The sequence below is a fragment of the Bos taurus genome, chromosome 4 (assembly GCF_002263795.3).
Source record: "Bos taurus isolate L1 Dominette 01449 registration number 42190680 breed Hereford chromosome 4, ARS-UCD2.0, whole genome shotgun sequence".
In the NCBI taxonomy this organism is placed as follows: domain Eukaryota; kingdom Metazoa; phylum Chordata; class Mammalia; order Artiodactyla; family Bovidae; genus Bos; species Bos taurus.
Genome location: NC_037331.1, coordinates 37,651,883 through 37,665,593, shown reverse-complemented (window position 1 = coordinate 37,665,593; position 13,711 = coordinate 37,651,883). Strand labels below are relative to the sequence as shown.

General features: G+C 40.8%; 1 protein-coding gene across 1 annotated transcript in view; it reads right to left on the bottom strand.

Moving 5' to 3' along the window:
• Nucleotides 1-13,711, bottom strand: part of PCLO (piccolo presynaptic cytomatrix protein) — a 392,120-nt gene that overhangs the window by 176,783 nt on the left and 201,626 nt on the right. The window contains exons 5-6 of the mRNA XM_024991035.2: nucleotides 7,433-12,518; nucleotides 5,049-7,063 (exon numbers count right to left, since the gene is read on the bottom strand). Of these exons, the coding sequence (XP_024846803.1) occupies nucleotides 5,049-7,063; nucleotides 7,433-12,518 (7,101 nt within the window). The remainder of the gene's footprint in view (nucleotides 1-5,048; nucleotides 7,064-7,432; nucleotides 12,519-13,711) is intronic.

Here is a 13,711-nt window from a genome sequence, read left to right as displayed (position 1 = left end):
AGTCCACATTTGCCTATGAAGAAACAAAAAGGGCAAGATAGTGCTTTGATGTGTCTCATTGGTTAAAAAACAAAACAAAACAAAAAAACCAAGCTTTGTTGGAGTGCTGATCCTTAGTACCTCAGAATGTGAAACCACTCAGACACAAGATATTTACAAGTAATCAAGTTAAAACAGATCTTTAGCGCTGACCTAATCAATAAGACCAGCGTCTGATAAAGAGTGGAGAAGGCAATGGCACTCCACTCCAGTACTCTTGCCTGGAAAATCCCATGGACAGAGGAGGCTGGTAGGCTGCAGACCATGGGGGTCGAGAAGAGTCGGACACGACTGAGTGACTTCACTTTCTCTTTTCACTTTCATGCATTGGAGAAGGAAATGGCAACCCACTCCAGTGTTCTTGCCTGGAGAATCCCAGGGACGGGGTAGCCTGGTGGGCCGCCGTCTCTGGGGTCGCACAGAGTCGGACAAGACTGAAGCGACTTAGCAGCAGCAGCTGATAAAGAGGGGACATTTGGACGTATAGACAGCCATACAGAGAGGGAAGACAATGTAAAGAGACACAGGGAGACCACCTTCTGTAAGACAAGGAATGCTGGAGGCTAGCAGAAGCTAGGAGAAAGGCCTGCAACAGAAAGAACGAACCCTGCTCACATCATGATTTTGGATTTTTAGTCTCTAGAAGTGTGACAGCACATTTTTGTGGCTTAACTTACCGAGTTTGTGGTACCTTATTACAAGAGCCCTAGCAAATGAACACAACAGTGGGGCAAGGAGAACAAAATGATCACAGTGGTGGGAGGTCAGGCATGAACTCTGCCTTATCCTGTATGCTTTATAGAGTTTACCACAGTGTTTAAAAAAGACCAATGAATGGATGAATGTGATAATGAAAGAATGCAAGCAAGCTAAAAAATGAATAAACCTTATTGACAGGGGTTTAAATTATAATTTGGGGGAGAACAGAGGAAATGACAAGATAAAAAGACAGACACAAAGCATGGTACTGAATTAGCAAAAAACAAGCAAACAAACAAACAACAAAATCAGAAAATGTTCCATAAGCCTCAGAAGAGACAAACAGAGAATAACTGCAAAGTGCAAGTTTAGCATTCTAACTGGCCAGGTTACAGGTTCATTAAGGAATCATGATAAAGGCATTAGCCTACTCTGGGCTTTGTTCCTCATCTGTAAGGCATCTGGACTGTCTAATAGCTAAATACTGTTTAACTTGTACTCAGCGGTACAAATATCTATATGAAACCAAGTGGAACTGACACTTTAAGTATAGGCAGTATCAGTACAGATTACCAAAAGGACTTGCTAGGATGGGTCTGCTAAGTCACTTCAGTCGTGTCCGACTCTGTGCGACCCCATAGAAGGCAGCCCAACAAGCTCCACCATCCCTGGGATTCTCCAGGCAAGAACACTGGAGTGGGTTGCCATTGCCTTCTCCAGGATGGGTCTAAACTGTGGAAATGAAAAGGTAACCAGCTAGAGTCTTTTAATGCATGTCTTAACCCACTGCTTCCATGCAATCCTTCCTTTAATACATTTATTCAATAAATATTGAAGGCTTGCTTTGTTTTGGGTGCTGTTCTAGGCTCTTGGATTATAGCAGCTAACAAAACAAAGTTCCTGCTTTTGTAGAGGTTATGTTCTACAGGATAAAGTAGATGATTTGATTAAATATGTACTAACACATTAATGCACATGTTTGGAGGGTGCAGGAATTCAAGGTGATAGGTTTATTTAGAGACTGAAGTAAGGAGAGCTTTTCTGTGGAAGTGAAATTTAACCAGAAATCTGTACACAGGAGTGAGTCAGACAACCATCTGGGGAGAGACAGCTCCTAACAGGCTTCCTGAGTGGGGATGAGGCATACCCAAAGACCAGCAAGGTCGGTGGTTGGAGCAGAGTGAGAAAGAGGGGTAAATGTGGAGAGTGACCAATGAGGTTGTGAGACGAGCAGAGACCAGATCACAAGGGTCCTTGCTAAGATATCTCTAATATACCCTGATGAATTTCTGAGAATCTACTTGAGAGTGTGTGACATAATCTGATGTAAACTTTAGAAAATCAGTTTAGAGGTGCAGTTAAGAGAATAGACTGTAAGGAAGGCCGGAGAAGGCAATGGCACCCCACTCCAATACTCTTGCCTGGAAAATCCCATGGACAGAGGAGCCTTGTAGACTGCAGTCCATGGGGTCACAAAGAGTTGGACACAACTGAGCGACTTCACTTTTACTTTTCACTTTCATGCATTGGAGAAGGAAATGGCAACCCACTCCAGTGTTCTTGCCTGAAGAAATCCCAGGGACAGGGGAGCCTGGTGGGCTCCCGTGTATGGGGTCGCACAGAGTCGGACACGACTGAAGCGACTTAGCAGCAGTAGCAGTAAGGAAGGCAAGAGTGGAGGAGTCCAGGGCCTAAGGCATAGTGTAAATAAAAAATGATGGTGGGTTGAGTTAGGCTCCCTACAGCCAAGGGAAGTAAAACCAAACCTGAACTCAGCCAATTAGATCCCCTGGCACCTGTCCCTTCCTTATCTTTCATTTACAGTAAATCCTTTTCTCCTTCTCTTTGTTTTCTGTCTGTTCGTCAGTCTGAACCCTTGTATATCTGTTTCCTCTAGAATGATTTCCATTTTGTTCTTCATGGTCCAACAGAGATCCCACCTTCCTGTTTGAGAACTTCCTTCCTTGAAACATTTCCTGGTACTTCCAGGAAGAGAACTGACTACAGAATGTCTTGCCATATAAAACTGATCTTTCATGCTGAATTATATGTGTTACTATGTTGTCTCAATGTTGATTGGATGGTATAATTTTTTTTTTTCAATTTTATTGGTTTGAGAAAATTAACAATATGGAAATTACTGAGCTAAACAAACTTGCATCACCATGAATATCACTTAGATTATTCTTTTCAGTCCAACTAATATTTAGTAATTTATGTTTGTAATTGAGAGACTGGTTTTAGTTTAAAATGAACACAAGGAATGTTTAGAAATTTTCCAAGAAATAAATTATAAAATTCCCGTCTTAAATCAGAGTATCTAAAGTGCTAAGAACACTGCCTGTATATAAAATGGTCTACCTTACGCATGCAATAAAACAGTATTTTTGAGTTGGTATACAATTATTCCATATTGAAGCCTGCACTGAGTGTGACCACTTAGAAAAAGGAACTACTGGGTTGTGTTCCAAAGCTCAATACACTTAGGATTTTTCAGGCTCAGAGTATTATTTGGTAATTCTATCCAACTTCTTCTAGGATTGGATAGTTAAAAAATATTACCATTACAATCAATAATACAATACATACAACCCATTGTATCTTTCATTTCATACTTTTAAAACCCAAGAGAATACTGTGAGGAAAAATATTGACACCTTGAATATCTTCTATACCTGTGTTCATTTGAATTAAGAGTATAGGGTGAAATGTTAAATTAATGGTCAATACACTGCGTGGAGAAGGCTGTTTTTTCTGTGACAGAAGTCTTGAGTATAACTTTAAAATACTGCTAAAAAATGTATTGTCAAAGATTTCTAGATTACTCTTTAGGTGAATTCATAGGTCACTGCTGTAAAAGTAAATACCTATACATTACAACTAAGTTAAAAATATTTCTCTCAATATATTTAATTCTAGAAACAAAGCCATACACAGAAACTGAATGAAATCTCAATGTAGAAGTGGTTCCCTGACTTACAAGTTATGATAAGTAAATAAAAAAAAAAAATTATGACCTCTATCCCCCCCTTGAAGATAGTTTATACACTCTTTTTGAGAAAGTACATAATAACAAAATGCCCCTATGAAACTGGAACACTTAGATAAGAATTTTAATTTATTAGTATAACTATTAATATGCCTATATACCTAAAAATTGGCTTAGAGTTACATATAATGGTACATTTTTCAGCCCACAGCCAGTGTTGAACACATTTGGGTCAGTTGCAATAGAGTAGTTTCTCAGAAAAACCTATTTAAAAGCATCAGGGTTTTAAGATCTAGAGTTTAGAAAGCAGTGTAATTAGGGGAACTTTTAATATAAACATAAATCTTGTTTTCAATAGAACTATTACTTTATTAATAACCTTCTAATGATATATATTAGGTTTTCTTGAAGTAGATAACCTGCTTTTTACCTAATTATTAACATTCCTTATTCCCAGTTATAGAGATCTTCACAAATATGTCCAACATTCCTATATATGTTCCTTTCACTTTGAAGCATATTTTAAATACACTCAAATTATTAAACTTAAATAATTAACAATTAAACCTATTTGAAGAAACATAAAAATTAATTTTTCTTCTGTAAGCACTAAGATTAAGGCTTACCTGACATTAGATTCAGAAAATTGCCAGAAACAAAATAAGCATGGATGAACTATGAAGATTAAATTATACTTTATGCCCTGCTGCTGCTGCTGCTGCAGCTGCTAAGTCACTTCAGTCGTGTCCGACTCTGTGTGACTCCATAGACGGCAGCCCACCAGGCTCCCCTGTCCCTGCGATTCTCCAGGCAAGAACACTGGAGTGGGTACTTTATGCCCTAGTAATGCTTTATTTTGAGCAGCAAAGATTAACATTCTGGCAGAAGGAATAAGATTGATTAAATGATCTTCAAGGATCCTCCCACTAAGAATTCCAGCATCCATGGGTTTAAATTTTTGGTCATCCTTTGCCTTATCTATTTATTCAATACTTATTCTATCATATATGAATATTAGTTATATTTACTGAAATCAGCCTACAATTGACACTTGGGAGATTTCAAGATTAGAACAAAATGTTCAATCTCATTTATCACAAAATAATACACACTTTTCTCATTTTGTCTTTTTTTTTCTTTGTATTTCTATATGGATGTATACTTTTCTGCTTACCACTCCCCCCACTAAATTTTCTAATGAAATAGTCCTCATTGAAATTTAGAATTAGGCACCAGGAGTGTCACGGCCTCCTAAAGTCTGCAAACACACAGTTAACATCAACTCAGCCATTGTCTTCTAACTGAAAAGAAGCACTCTTACCGTGTAGCCCTCGGTATACTGAAAAGGAGCCCTGGAACTTTCGTCTGCTGTTGGACTCAGAGGCTTGGGGTCAGACATGGAGCGCTGCATCATCTTGGCTGTCTTAGGACTTGCTGGGGGAACTTTAGCCATATCTGGATGCAGTACTTTTTGTGGACTTATATCATCAGGGAGGGGTTTCTCATAAGGTACAAAGGCTGATTCTAAGGCTTTGCCTGGTGAAAGTGGTGAGATGGGAGAATAAAGGACTTTTGGAGATTTGGGTGGGGAAGGAGCCAGCTGTAGTGTGGAATCTGCCCGAAGGTGAGATGAATAACCAATTTCTAAAGGTGTTGGGCGTTTCTTGTCTTTGGGTGGAGAGGTGGCACTCAGATATTGAGGACTTTGTGTGTCTGAATCTGCTTCTGTTTGACATCCTAAACTGCCCCCTTTGTAAGTCTTTTCAGGTGCTGAAATGTGTTTAATTATTTCTACCTTGGCATCCACGCGTGCCCGTATCGAAGGTGTTCTTATGGTTCCAACTGGTTCAGTCTGCACAGATATCTCTGCTACTGTTTGAACGGCTATGCTGGAGACTTTGGAAGGGGGTTTGGCCTTGTCCGCCTCTGCAGGGCTGTCACCATATTTCCCTACGCGAGCTTTCCTCCTAGATCTAGTAGGCATGTCCCATTCATCCTGATCTTCGTCATCCGTCTGGACACTTGTATCAACACTCTTTTTAGTTCTCCTTCTCCTACTCACATAACTCCGATCTGCTGAATCTTCATCATCAGTCTGTACTCCACTGTCCACTATCTTTTTAAAGCAGCGGGGGTCATCTGCCAGATTTTCCCCCATCTCGTCGTACTGGCCACGGACTTTAGCTCCAGAACTTCTCTTCTTGGGTTGTTTCTCCTCTTTGACAATTACATCTGTCAGAGGTATTTCTGAAACAGTACTCAGGATGCCAGGTGGGGCAATGTACTGAGTCACCCCATCAGACTGAACTGTGTACCATCCCTGGCTCTGTGGTATTTCAATTGCCACCACAGCTGAGGCTGTGGTGGTTGCATCTTCGGTTGCCCAGAACTGACCACCTTCTGGGGCAACATACTGACCTTCCAGGATGGCCTGGTCTGCAGTGGTCTGTGGAGAGGCAGTTCCGGAAGGGTCATAGTTATATTGGTAGACCTGGCGAATCTTCTGCTCCTCCAGCTGCTGGTGAAGCTGTTGCTGCAGCTGTTGGATCTGTTCCAGCTGCAACTGTTGCTGTGCTAACGTCTCCTGCCTCATCATGAACTGGGCTTGCCGCTCCTCTTCTTGCTGATAGAGGAGGTGTTGCTTCATTGACTGCAGCTCCTCCAGCTTCTTTTGAACCATGATCTTTTCCTGTTCTCGGAACCTTTGAATCTCCTGCCGTTCCCACTCCAACTCCTCAGCAAAACGCTGTTGCTTGATCTTTTCCAGTTCCAAGAGCTCACGCTCCAAGTCTAGCTGTTGTTGTTGCTTATCTTCCTCGGGGATGATTAAAAGTGCACTTTCCTCTCCCACCACTTCCGAAAATACTTCAGACGCTGTGGTCAGGGTGGGAACTGAGTCTATTGTCTCAGCTGTGAGAGTCTCCATAGTGATAGTCTGCAAACTGGCACTGATATCAATACCAGTGACTTCAATGTCTGTTTCAGATGCACCAGTTGTTAGGAAATAGGATCTAGGCATGGGCTGGCTTTGGTGCAGGGCGGACAAGGAAGTCACGGCGTCATTTGTGTGCACACCAGACAAATCCCTCATGGTGGTGCTGAAAATGGAGCCAGGCTGTGTGGTGATAGCAAACGTGGAAGGAATTGGAGTTGCTACTGAAGAATAGACAACCCCATTAGACGACCTCAAAACACTCCCCACACCATACTGGGGTCCTGGAGGTGGAGTCATTCTTGCTGTGGAATACTGCGGGGTACTAATCCCAACTCCTGAAATGACTTGTCGAGTTTCTGGATATGGACCTGTAGTCTTGCTTGAATAATCCATTACCTCACCTGAAATACAGGGGAGAGTTATAGTCCAGTTCCTAGAATGAATGATGTTTTTGGGGTTGGAAAGCCCTCTCAGTCTTGAAGAACATAATGAACAGGACTGCATGCAAATCCACAGGTTATTAACCTACTCAGGTGGAGAATAAAAGCAACGTTGAACATGCAGGCACATGCAGGCGACTTTGGGTGGAACAAATTTAAAAAAAAAAGTGGAGAAACAAAAATGCATATGTACTCCAAAATATATTGCCAAAACATCCAAAGAAAGATAAAAAATAACAAAATTGGAAATAAGACCACATTGTCATCCTGAAATGAGATGAGGAACACCATGATATTTCAAAGAAAGGTCTGTTGCTACATTATACTGACCTGTAGTAATTCTCCCTGAAGTAAGATCTACTGCTGCATCAGTTCCTCCAGAATAATCAAAAGCATTCTTACTTTTATAGAAAAAATGTCCAGCTTCTGCTAAATTAGTGTCAGACATGGAAGGTTTCATTCCCCCAATCCCTCTATAACCATATGGCCCTGATCGATCATATTGATAGTGATCATCCCTATAACCAAAACGATCTTCAGGAAGAGTGGTTGCAGGCTGCTGTGCTGTGCAGCTTCTTCCAAAGGGTAACTTATAAACCACATCACAGCACACGGCTCTTCTTCCTGCAGTCAGATCAACAGGTTTTTCATCATCTTCTATTATTTTAGTCACTACATTTGAAGAAGCTTCATCCATTGTTACAACTGTTCTATGAGTTTTGGAGGTACTGAGATCCACTACTTCCCCATCAGTGATGCTCTGGGATGTGGAGCTATCAGTCCATCCATTTGTGACACCAACAGGAGGTGCGGTAACAGGTTTCGTAGGAGCTGATGTCACTGGGTGTGCAGAAGTACTTAAAGATAAGTTTATTGGCGCTTCCTCCCTAATTGTAGGAAAGGTCTGGCCACTTGGAACTCTGTATAGTGGCTCCACATGCTTTGATGTAGTAAGCTGGAGTGGTGCTGCTGTTGCAAGTTCTAGACCCACTAGGCTTTCTGTGCCTGTGGTGTAACTTGCAGTAGCTGTGCATGTAACAACAGTCAGTGTCTCGGTGACCAGGGATATAGGAGTCACTCCTGATGAAGTTGCGCTGAGATTTATAATTGAGGGTTGGACAGCACTAATTTGTCTCCCATACATTTCACTTGTTGTGGTCTGCCTCTTCACATCCACTGCAGAGGCAGAAAGATCCATACATTTTTCAGTCGCTTTAACATCTACTTTGGGTACTGTACGCAGATCAATGGCATCACCAACAAGTTGCAACTGGACATCTTCTTTATGCTGCTGCTTCTCTAAACGGAGGTGATCTAGAGCAAGAGGTTCTGGAGGAAAGGATATAGAGACACTGCTGAGACCAACACTAGGGACTGTACTTCTTGCTGTTGGAACCTCAGCCTTGGAAACTTCAGTTGGGTGAGACTGTGTAACTGAAGCTGAAGTTGCTTGAAATGAAGACAGTGTTGTGACTGGGATAGCAGCAAATGTCTCCAAAGCTCTGGAGATGTATAGGCTCTGTTGTGAAGAAGTTGATATTTCCACAGCTGTCACAGGAGGAACTACAGAAAATACTGGTTCAATGGAAATCAGATCTTTGGGGGGTGATCCCAATGGCCAACTGGTAATAGCTTGACTAGGTGAAGAATCTGTTGGAGTGCCAGGTTCAGATGGCAATGTGATAACCACATAAGTTTCCATAAGAGACTTGGAAAATCTTGGCGAGGACTTGTTAGAGTGAGGGGAAAGTGGAGAGGTAGGGGAAGGCAACTTATAGTCTGCTGATGTCACTAAATTTAATGTCATACTTGTAGTTAAAGGTAGACCTGTTGGTTTGGGGTATGTATCTGTTAGTTTTGGGGTAGTGACTGGAGGTTGAGGAACTGCTGGTTTAGGAGCAAGTGGAGGTTTGCTTGGTTCGGGTCTATGTGTAAATACAAGTCCAGATGGAATTAAAGATGGCTTAGGAGGAACAGGAGGAGGTGCAGTGGTATACACTTTTGTCATAGGTAACCCATCACTTCTGGGAGCAGACGTGGTCTCCACTGTAGTAACAGAATCTACTAGAGATGTAGCTGCTGTAGTTGCAGTCACTGGAGCTGTAACCGCTAACTTTTTTCTAGGGTGAATAGTTGGTTTAGGTGAGGTTGGTGGAGGAAGAGGTGGGGGAGGAGGAGGAGGGGGAGGGGGAGGAGGTGGAGGAGGGGGAGGAGGAGGCGGAGGGGGTTGGGCTGATATGTCCAAAGAAGAACTTCGAAGGAATGGACGAGTTTTAGTTGGAAGAGAGAAAATGGGAGGAGTGCCAGATGGTAGCTGAGATGCAGGTTTTGCTTGACCCAAAACCTCTTCAGGTAAAAAGCATGTCGTTGAAACCTGCTCCTTCATTGGAAGGGTTTTTACAGAAGAAGGTGTCTGATCAAACACAGTGTCAGGTAAGCTAATTTCTGTCAGTTCAGCCTCAGACTCCTTCCTACTATCTCTATAAGCTTCCAAAACTTCCAGAATAAGTCCATCCCCTGTTTCCTTTCTGGCCTTCTTCGCTGCATCTTTTTCAGATATAGATAAGTCAGTAGAAACAGTGTCAGCAATTAGCCCCCCCAGTTTAGTTCCTACAGATTCTATGAGAGAAGGTTCTATATCAGATAAGGAAATCACAATGTGATCTTTACTAGTTCTATCCTGTATGGTTGTCTGATCTAAAGGTATACTTATGTCTTCTGGATAGTCTATAATGCTGCCTGGGAAATATGTTGATGAAGAAATTTCCTCAGCATCTTCAAATTTAGCTACAATGTCCACTGGCTCAGTATAAACTGTGGTCATGCTATCCAGGGTAGTAATGGGTGAGGAGCTATCTGTGGTACAAACTGAAGAAACAGATGATGTGAGAGAGGGTGTGTCAGAGGGTGGCACTGATGTAGCACTTTCTGAAGGTTCAGAATAGGTCAAAATCAGTGATTCATGAGCAATTATCTCTTGAATTTCTCTTGTATAATCAGTCACATATTCATCCTCAATTTCTTCTGCTGAAAAATGTTGGGTTATTTTAACATCTGGGATGGAGAGTGTTGTGCTGCTGGTTGAATCTGTAAGAGATGCTCCCGAGAGAACACTTGATGTCAAAGATGCATCAGGTACCCTATCAAAGTCCACAGTGGACTCTGTCATATCGTCTCTGATGAGGGGCTGGGTTGGACTAGATCCAGGTGTTAACTGCATCTGTTGTCTTTTCATGAGTTCTTCATAGGCAGCATCAGCATCTAATAATTTTTTTTCTTCACTGGTAGAAGTTACCATACTACCCAGATCGACAATCTCATGACTTTCTGGGATGATAAAAGAACTTGAAACGATGTCTTCTTGAGGTAAAACAGCATGTAAATTTTCTAACTCATAAAACTCTTTCTGGAGGGCTGTGATTTTCTGCATGGGATCTTCATAAATCTGTTCTGGAAGTCTCATGTTTTGCTCTCTCTCTCTCTGCTGCAAAAATCCATTTTCTTCTTCTTGCCCTGTGAGCAGACTGCTGTCAACTGAACCATTGTATGTGTCTTCTACTAAAGACTCATAAATATAATCTTCTATTAGCATCCCACCATACAAAGGCTCTTTTTCAAACATTTCGTCTCGTTCACTTGCAGCTGGAAAAGCTTTATATTTCTGGCTTTTATGCATCATTTCTTCATACATCTCCTCAGCACTTTTTAATGCCTTTTGGCCACCTTCTTTCTGCATAATAGATTGCTCATCTGTCGGTGAGTATAAAGACACAGCTGTGGGCAATTTATAAACTTTTTGTACTTCGATTATTTTTTCTGGGCTTATTTCAAAGCCTTCTGGGTCTGACTCTATGCTAGGTGAATATTCAGAACACGAAGATCGATGGAGCTCCTCCATTTCTGCAGCCTGACGTAATTCTTCTGTTGGAGATGCGTCTTCGATGGGAGAGAGATTACTGGGTGGTGTCTTTGGTCTTTCCCTCCTTCTCTGAGCTCGAAGTTCATCTTTGTCTTTCTTTGATTTCTTACTAGAACTCTTTCTTTGCTGCTGTTCTAATTCCCGTTGCTTTTCTTGCTCCTTCAATAATTCTTCTTCTTCTCTCAATTCTTCTTCCTCTGAAGAATCTTCAATGGTAGGTAAAAGAGGGCCATGTGATCTATGTCGAGCTTTGCGTTGTTGTTTGCTCTCTCCTTTTTTGTGACTTGGACTACTATCACTGTCTTCATCAAGAGAAGAAACGGATGTAGGGGATGTGCCAGGAGTGAAGCTGGAAGCATGAAGACTAGAAGATCCTTCCCCCCTTGATCGATCTTCTGGAGAGTCTGTCAGGCTTTCCATTTCTAATTCTGGCTCGTCATCAAAATACAAAGCTGTTTTTTTCTGTGATGACTCTGCAGAGTATTTATCGGCTATCGTGCTGTTGAGTTCAATTGTTTTAAATCGACGGAGTCCTCCTCCTCCGGCAACTACAAGTTCTTCACTCTCCTGACTTTTAGTTTCTCTGTATTTAAGCTCAGGACTTTCATCAAAAGTCTCATCATCTTCATCATGCCAGGAATGGCGTCTTCCTGCCTCGTCATCAAAGCTTGCACTACTTTTTCGCGTCAGTCGCCTGTGTTTCCCTCCTGTTCCTTTCCCCTTCCCTCTGGTTTCTTCCTTCTTCTGGCTTTCTATACTACTGCTAATCTCTTTGAGCTGGTTCCTAATGAACTCATCGTCTTCAGAATCTGAAACATCTTCATCAGCACTCATTTCTATGATTTGCTTTCGAATGAAGTCCTCCTCTTCCCCTGATCCTTGGCTGTCTTCCTGTTTATACTCATCACTGCTTGATGAACCAACACTGGTCCTCCCTTTTCTTTGCGGAACAGGTGAGTTTTCGCTTTCACTGCTGTCTTCAATTGAATCATAAGGCTGTCTCCTCGTAGCCAACTCGTCAACAAATTCAGGCTTTTCTTGGTCCTTTCTGGAAGGAATGTCTTGTTGGCTCTCTTTTTTAAAAGTGTCTCCTTCTTCTTGACTCTCTTTGAGCTCCTCCTCTGAAACTGTAGATTCCAGTTTTTCCACTAAACTCTGAGTTTTCTGCTGGTCCTTAGGCTGCTCAGGAGAAACCTCATGGGGCTGTGTTTTCTTTTCTGACTTTTCTTCAACAAGTGTACTTGCCTGAGCTTCTAAAATAGATAGGACTGTACTTTCTAACTTAGCCAAATCTGAGGGGCTGGAAGGGCTGCTTTCTTGTGAAAAGGAGTCCTTTTTGAGTCCCTTGAGCAAATCCTTTTCATCACTGGGAATAAGACTTGGAATTTCACCAAGTGAACTTGATATTCCATCAGAAGAATATCCTGTGTCACTAAGACCTTGTGGGCTTTTCGGCTGCTGAGAACTTGAAGTGTCTGATTTGTCATCTTCCTTTTCCTAGCAGGGAGGAAAAGATACAGGAAAACTTAACATGGGTAAACTAATAACACAGCCTCCCCATTACTCTCAAATAAGTATTACTGAGGAGAAATTATAGGACTTTTTCAACTATATAACAGTATTTTAAAAAATCTATGAGCACAAAAAATAAAAAGTTGATACATATTAAGGTTAGTTTTCATTTAACTAAAGTTTAATCAAATGTCAGTTCTCAAGCACAACTGATTTTATTTCATTGATATATCATTGTATATCTCAAAACGATTTTCCTTCAAAAACATGATTATCTTTCTCAGTACATTTACTTTGGGTAAGAAGTCAAATGGCCAAAGGAAATCTTTAGTAAGTTTCTCTTAACATAGTTAATACTTTTGGATTATTAGGATAGGCAAACAAAGAATCAGAGAATGGGCTTTGTACTTGGCTATAAACTGTATGGGATATATTTACTTAACAGAAATAAGCAGGTAATGTGACCATAATAATATTCATATCACCTACTGCAAAGGATTCTTTTTATTTATTTATTTATTTTTGAGATAGGTCAAAAAAGGCATTGCCTTTTAAAGACACTCTGAAAGATGTAAAATGCTATATTTCACTTGGTATGATTGTTAATCTCTATATCAATATTGCTAATCTCTATATCACAATTGTTAAGCTCTGTATCACTTGAAATGAATGTTTAGAAATTGTAAAATTCAAAAAAGCTATGTGATCATTGGTCTGACTGAAAGCTTTAGCTAAAGAGAAATACCTGTTATTTTTCTACAGTTATTAGATCATATCTTCAGCATCCCATCTCAAAGAAATTTAATAAATATTATTTATAAATGTCTACAGACTTGAATATACTTGAAATTTTACCTTCACCTTACCCTAGTCATTTTACATTCATTTCCATTTCAATATCTGTCTTTATGGATAAAGATGTATCTTGAGCATATTATAGGGTAAAATGCTTTTGCAGAATTTAAAACATGACAATTAAAAAAGATAGTCTGATATATTCTTCACAACTTTTAAGCAAAAAAAAAATGCCTGCCCTTTGGATTACTACAAATTAACTTCTCTGGACCATTTTTGATGTCTTTCTAGAAAAGGAATACTTATCTGCCATTGTGAGATCATAGTAGTTGGGCTGACAAGCACCCAACTAACTAGTTCATTTCTCTTAAGAGCTACAAATT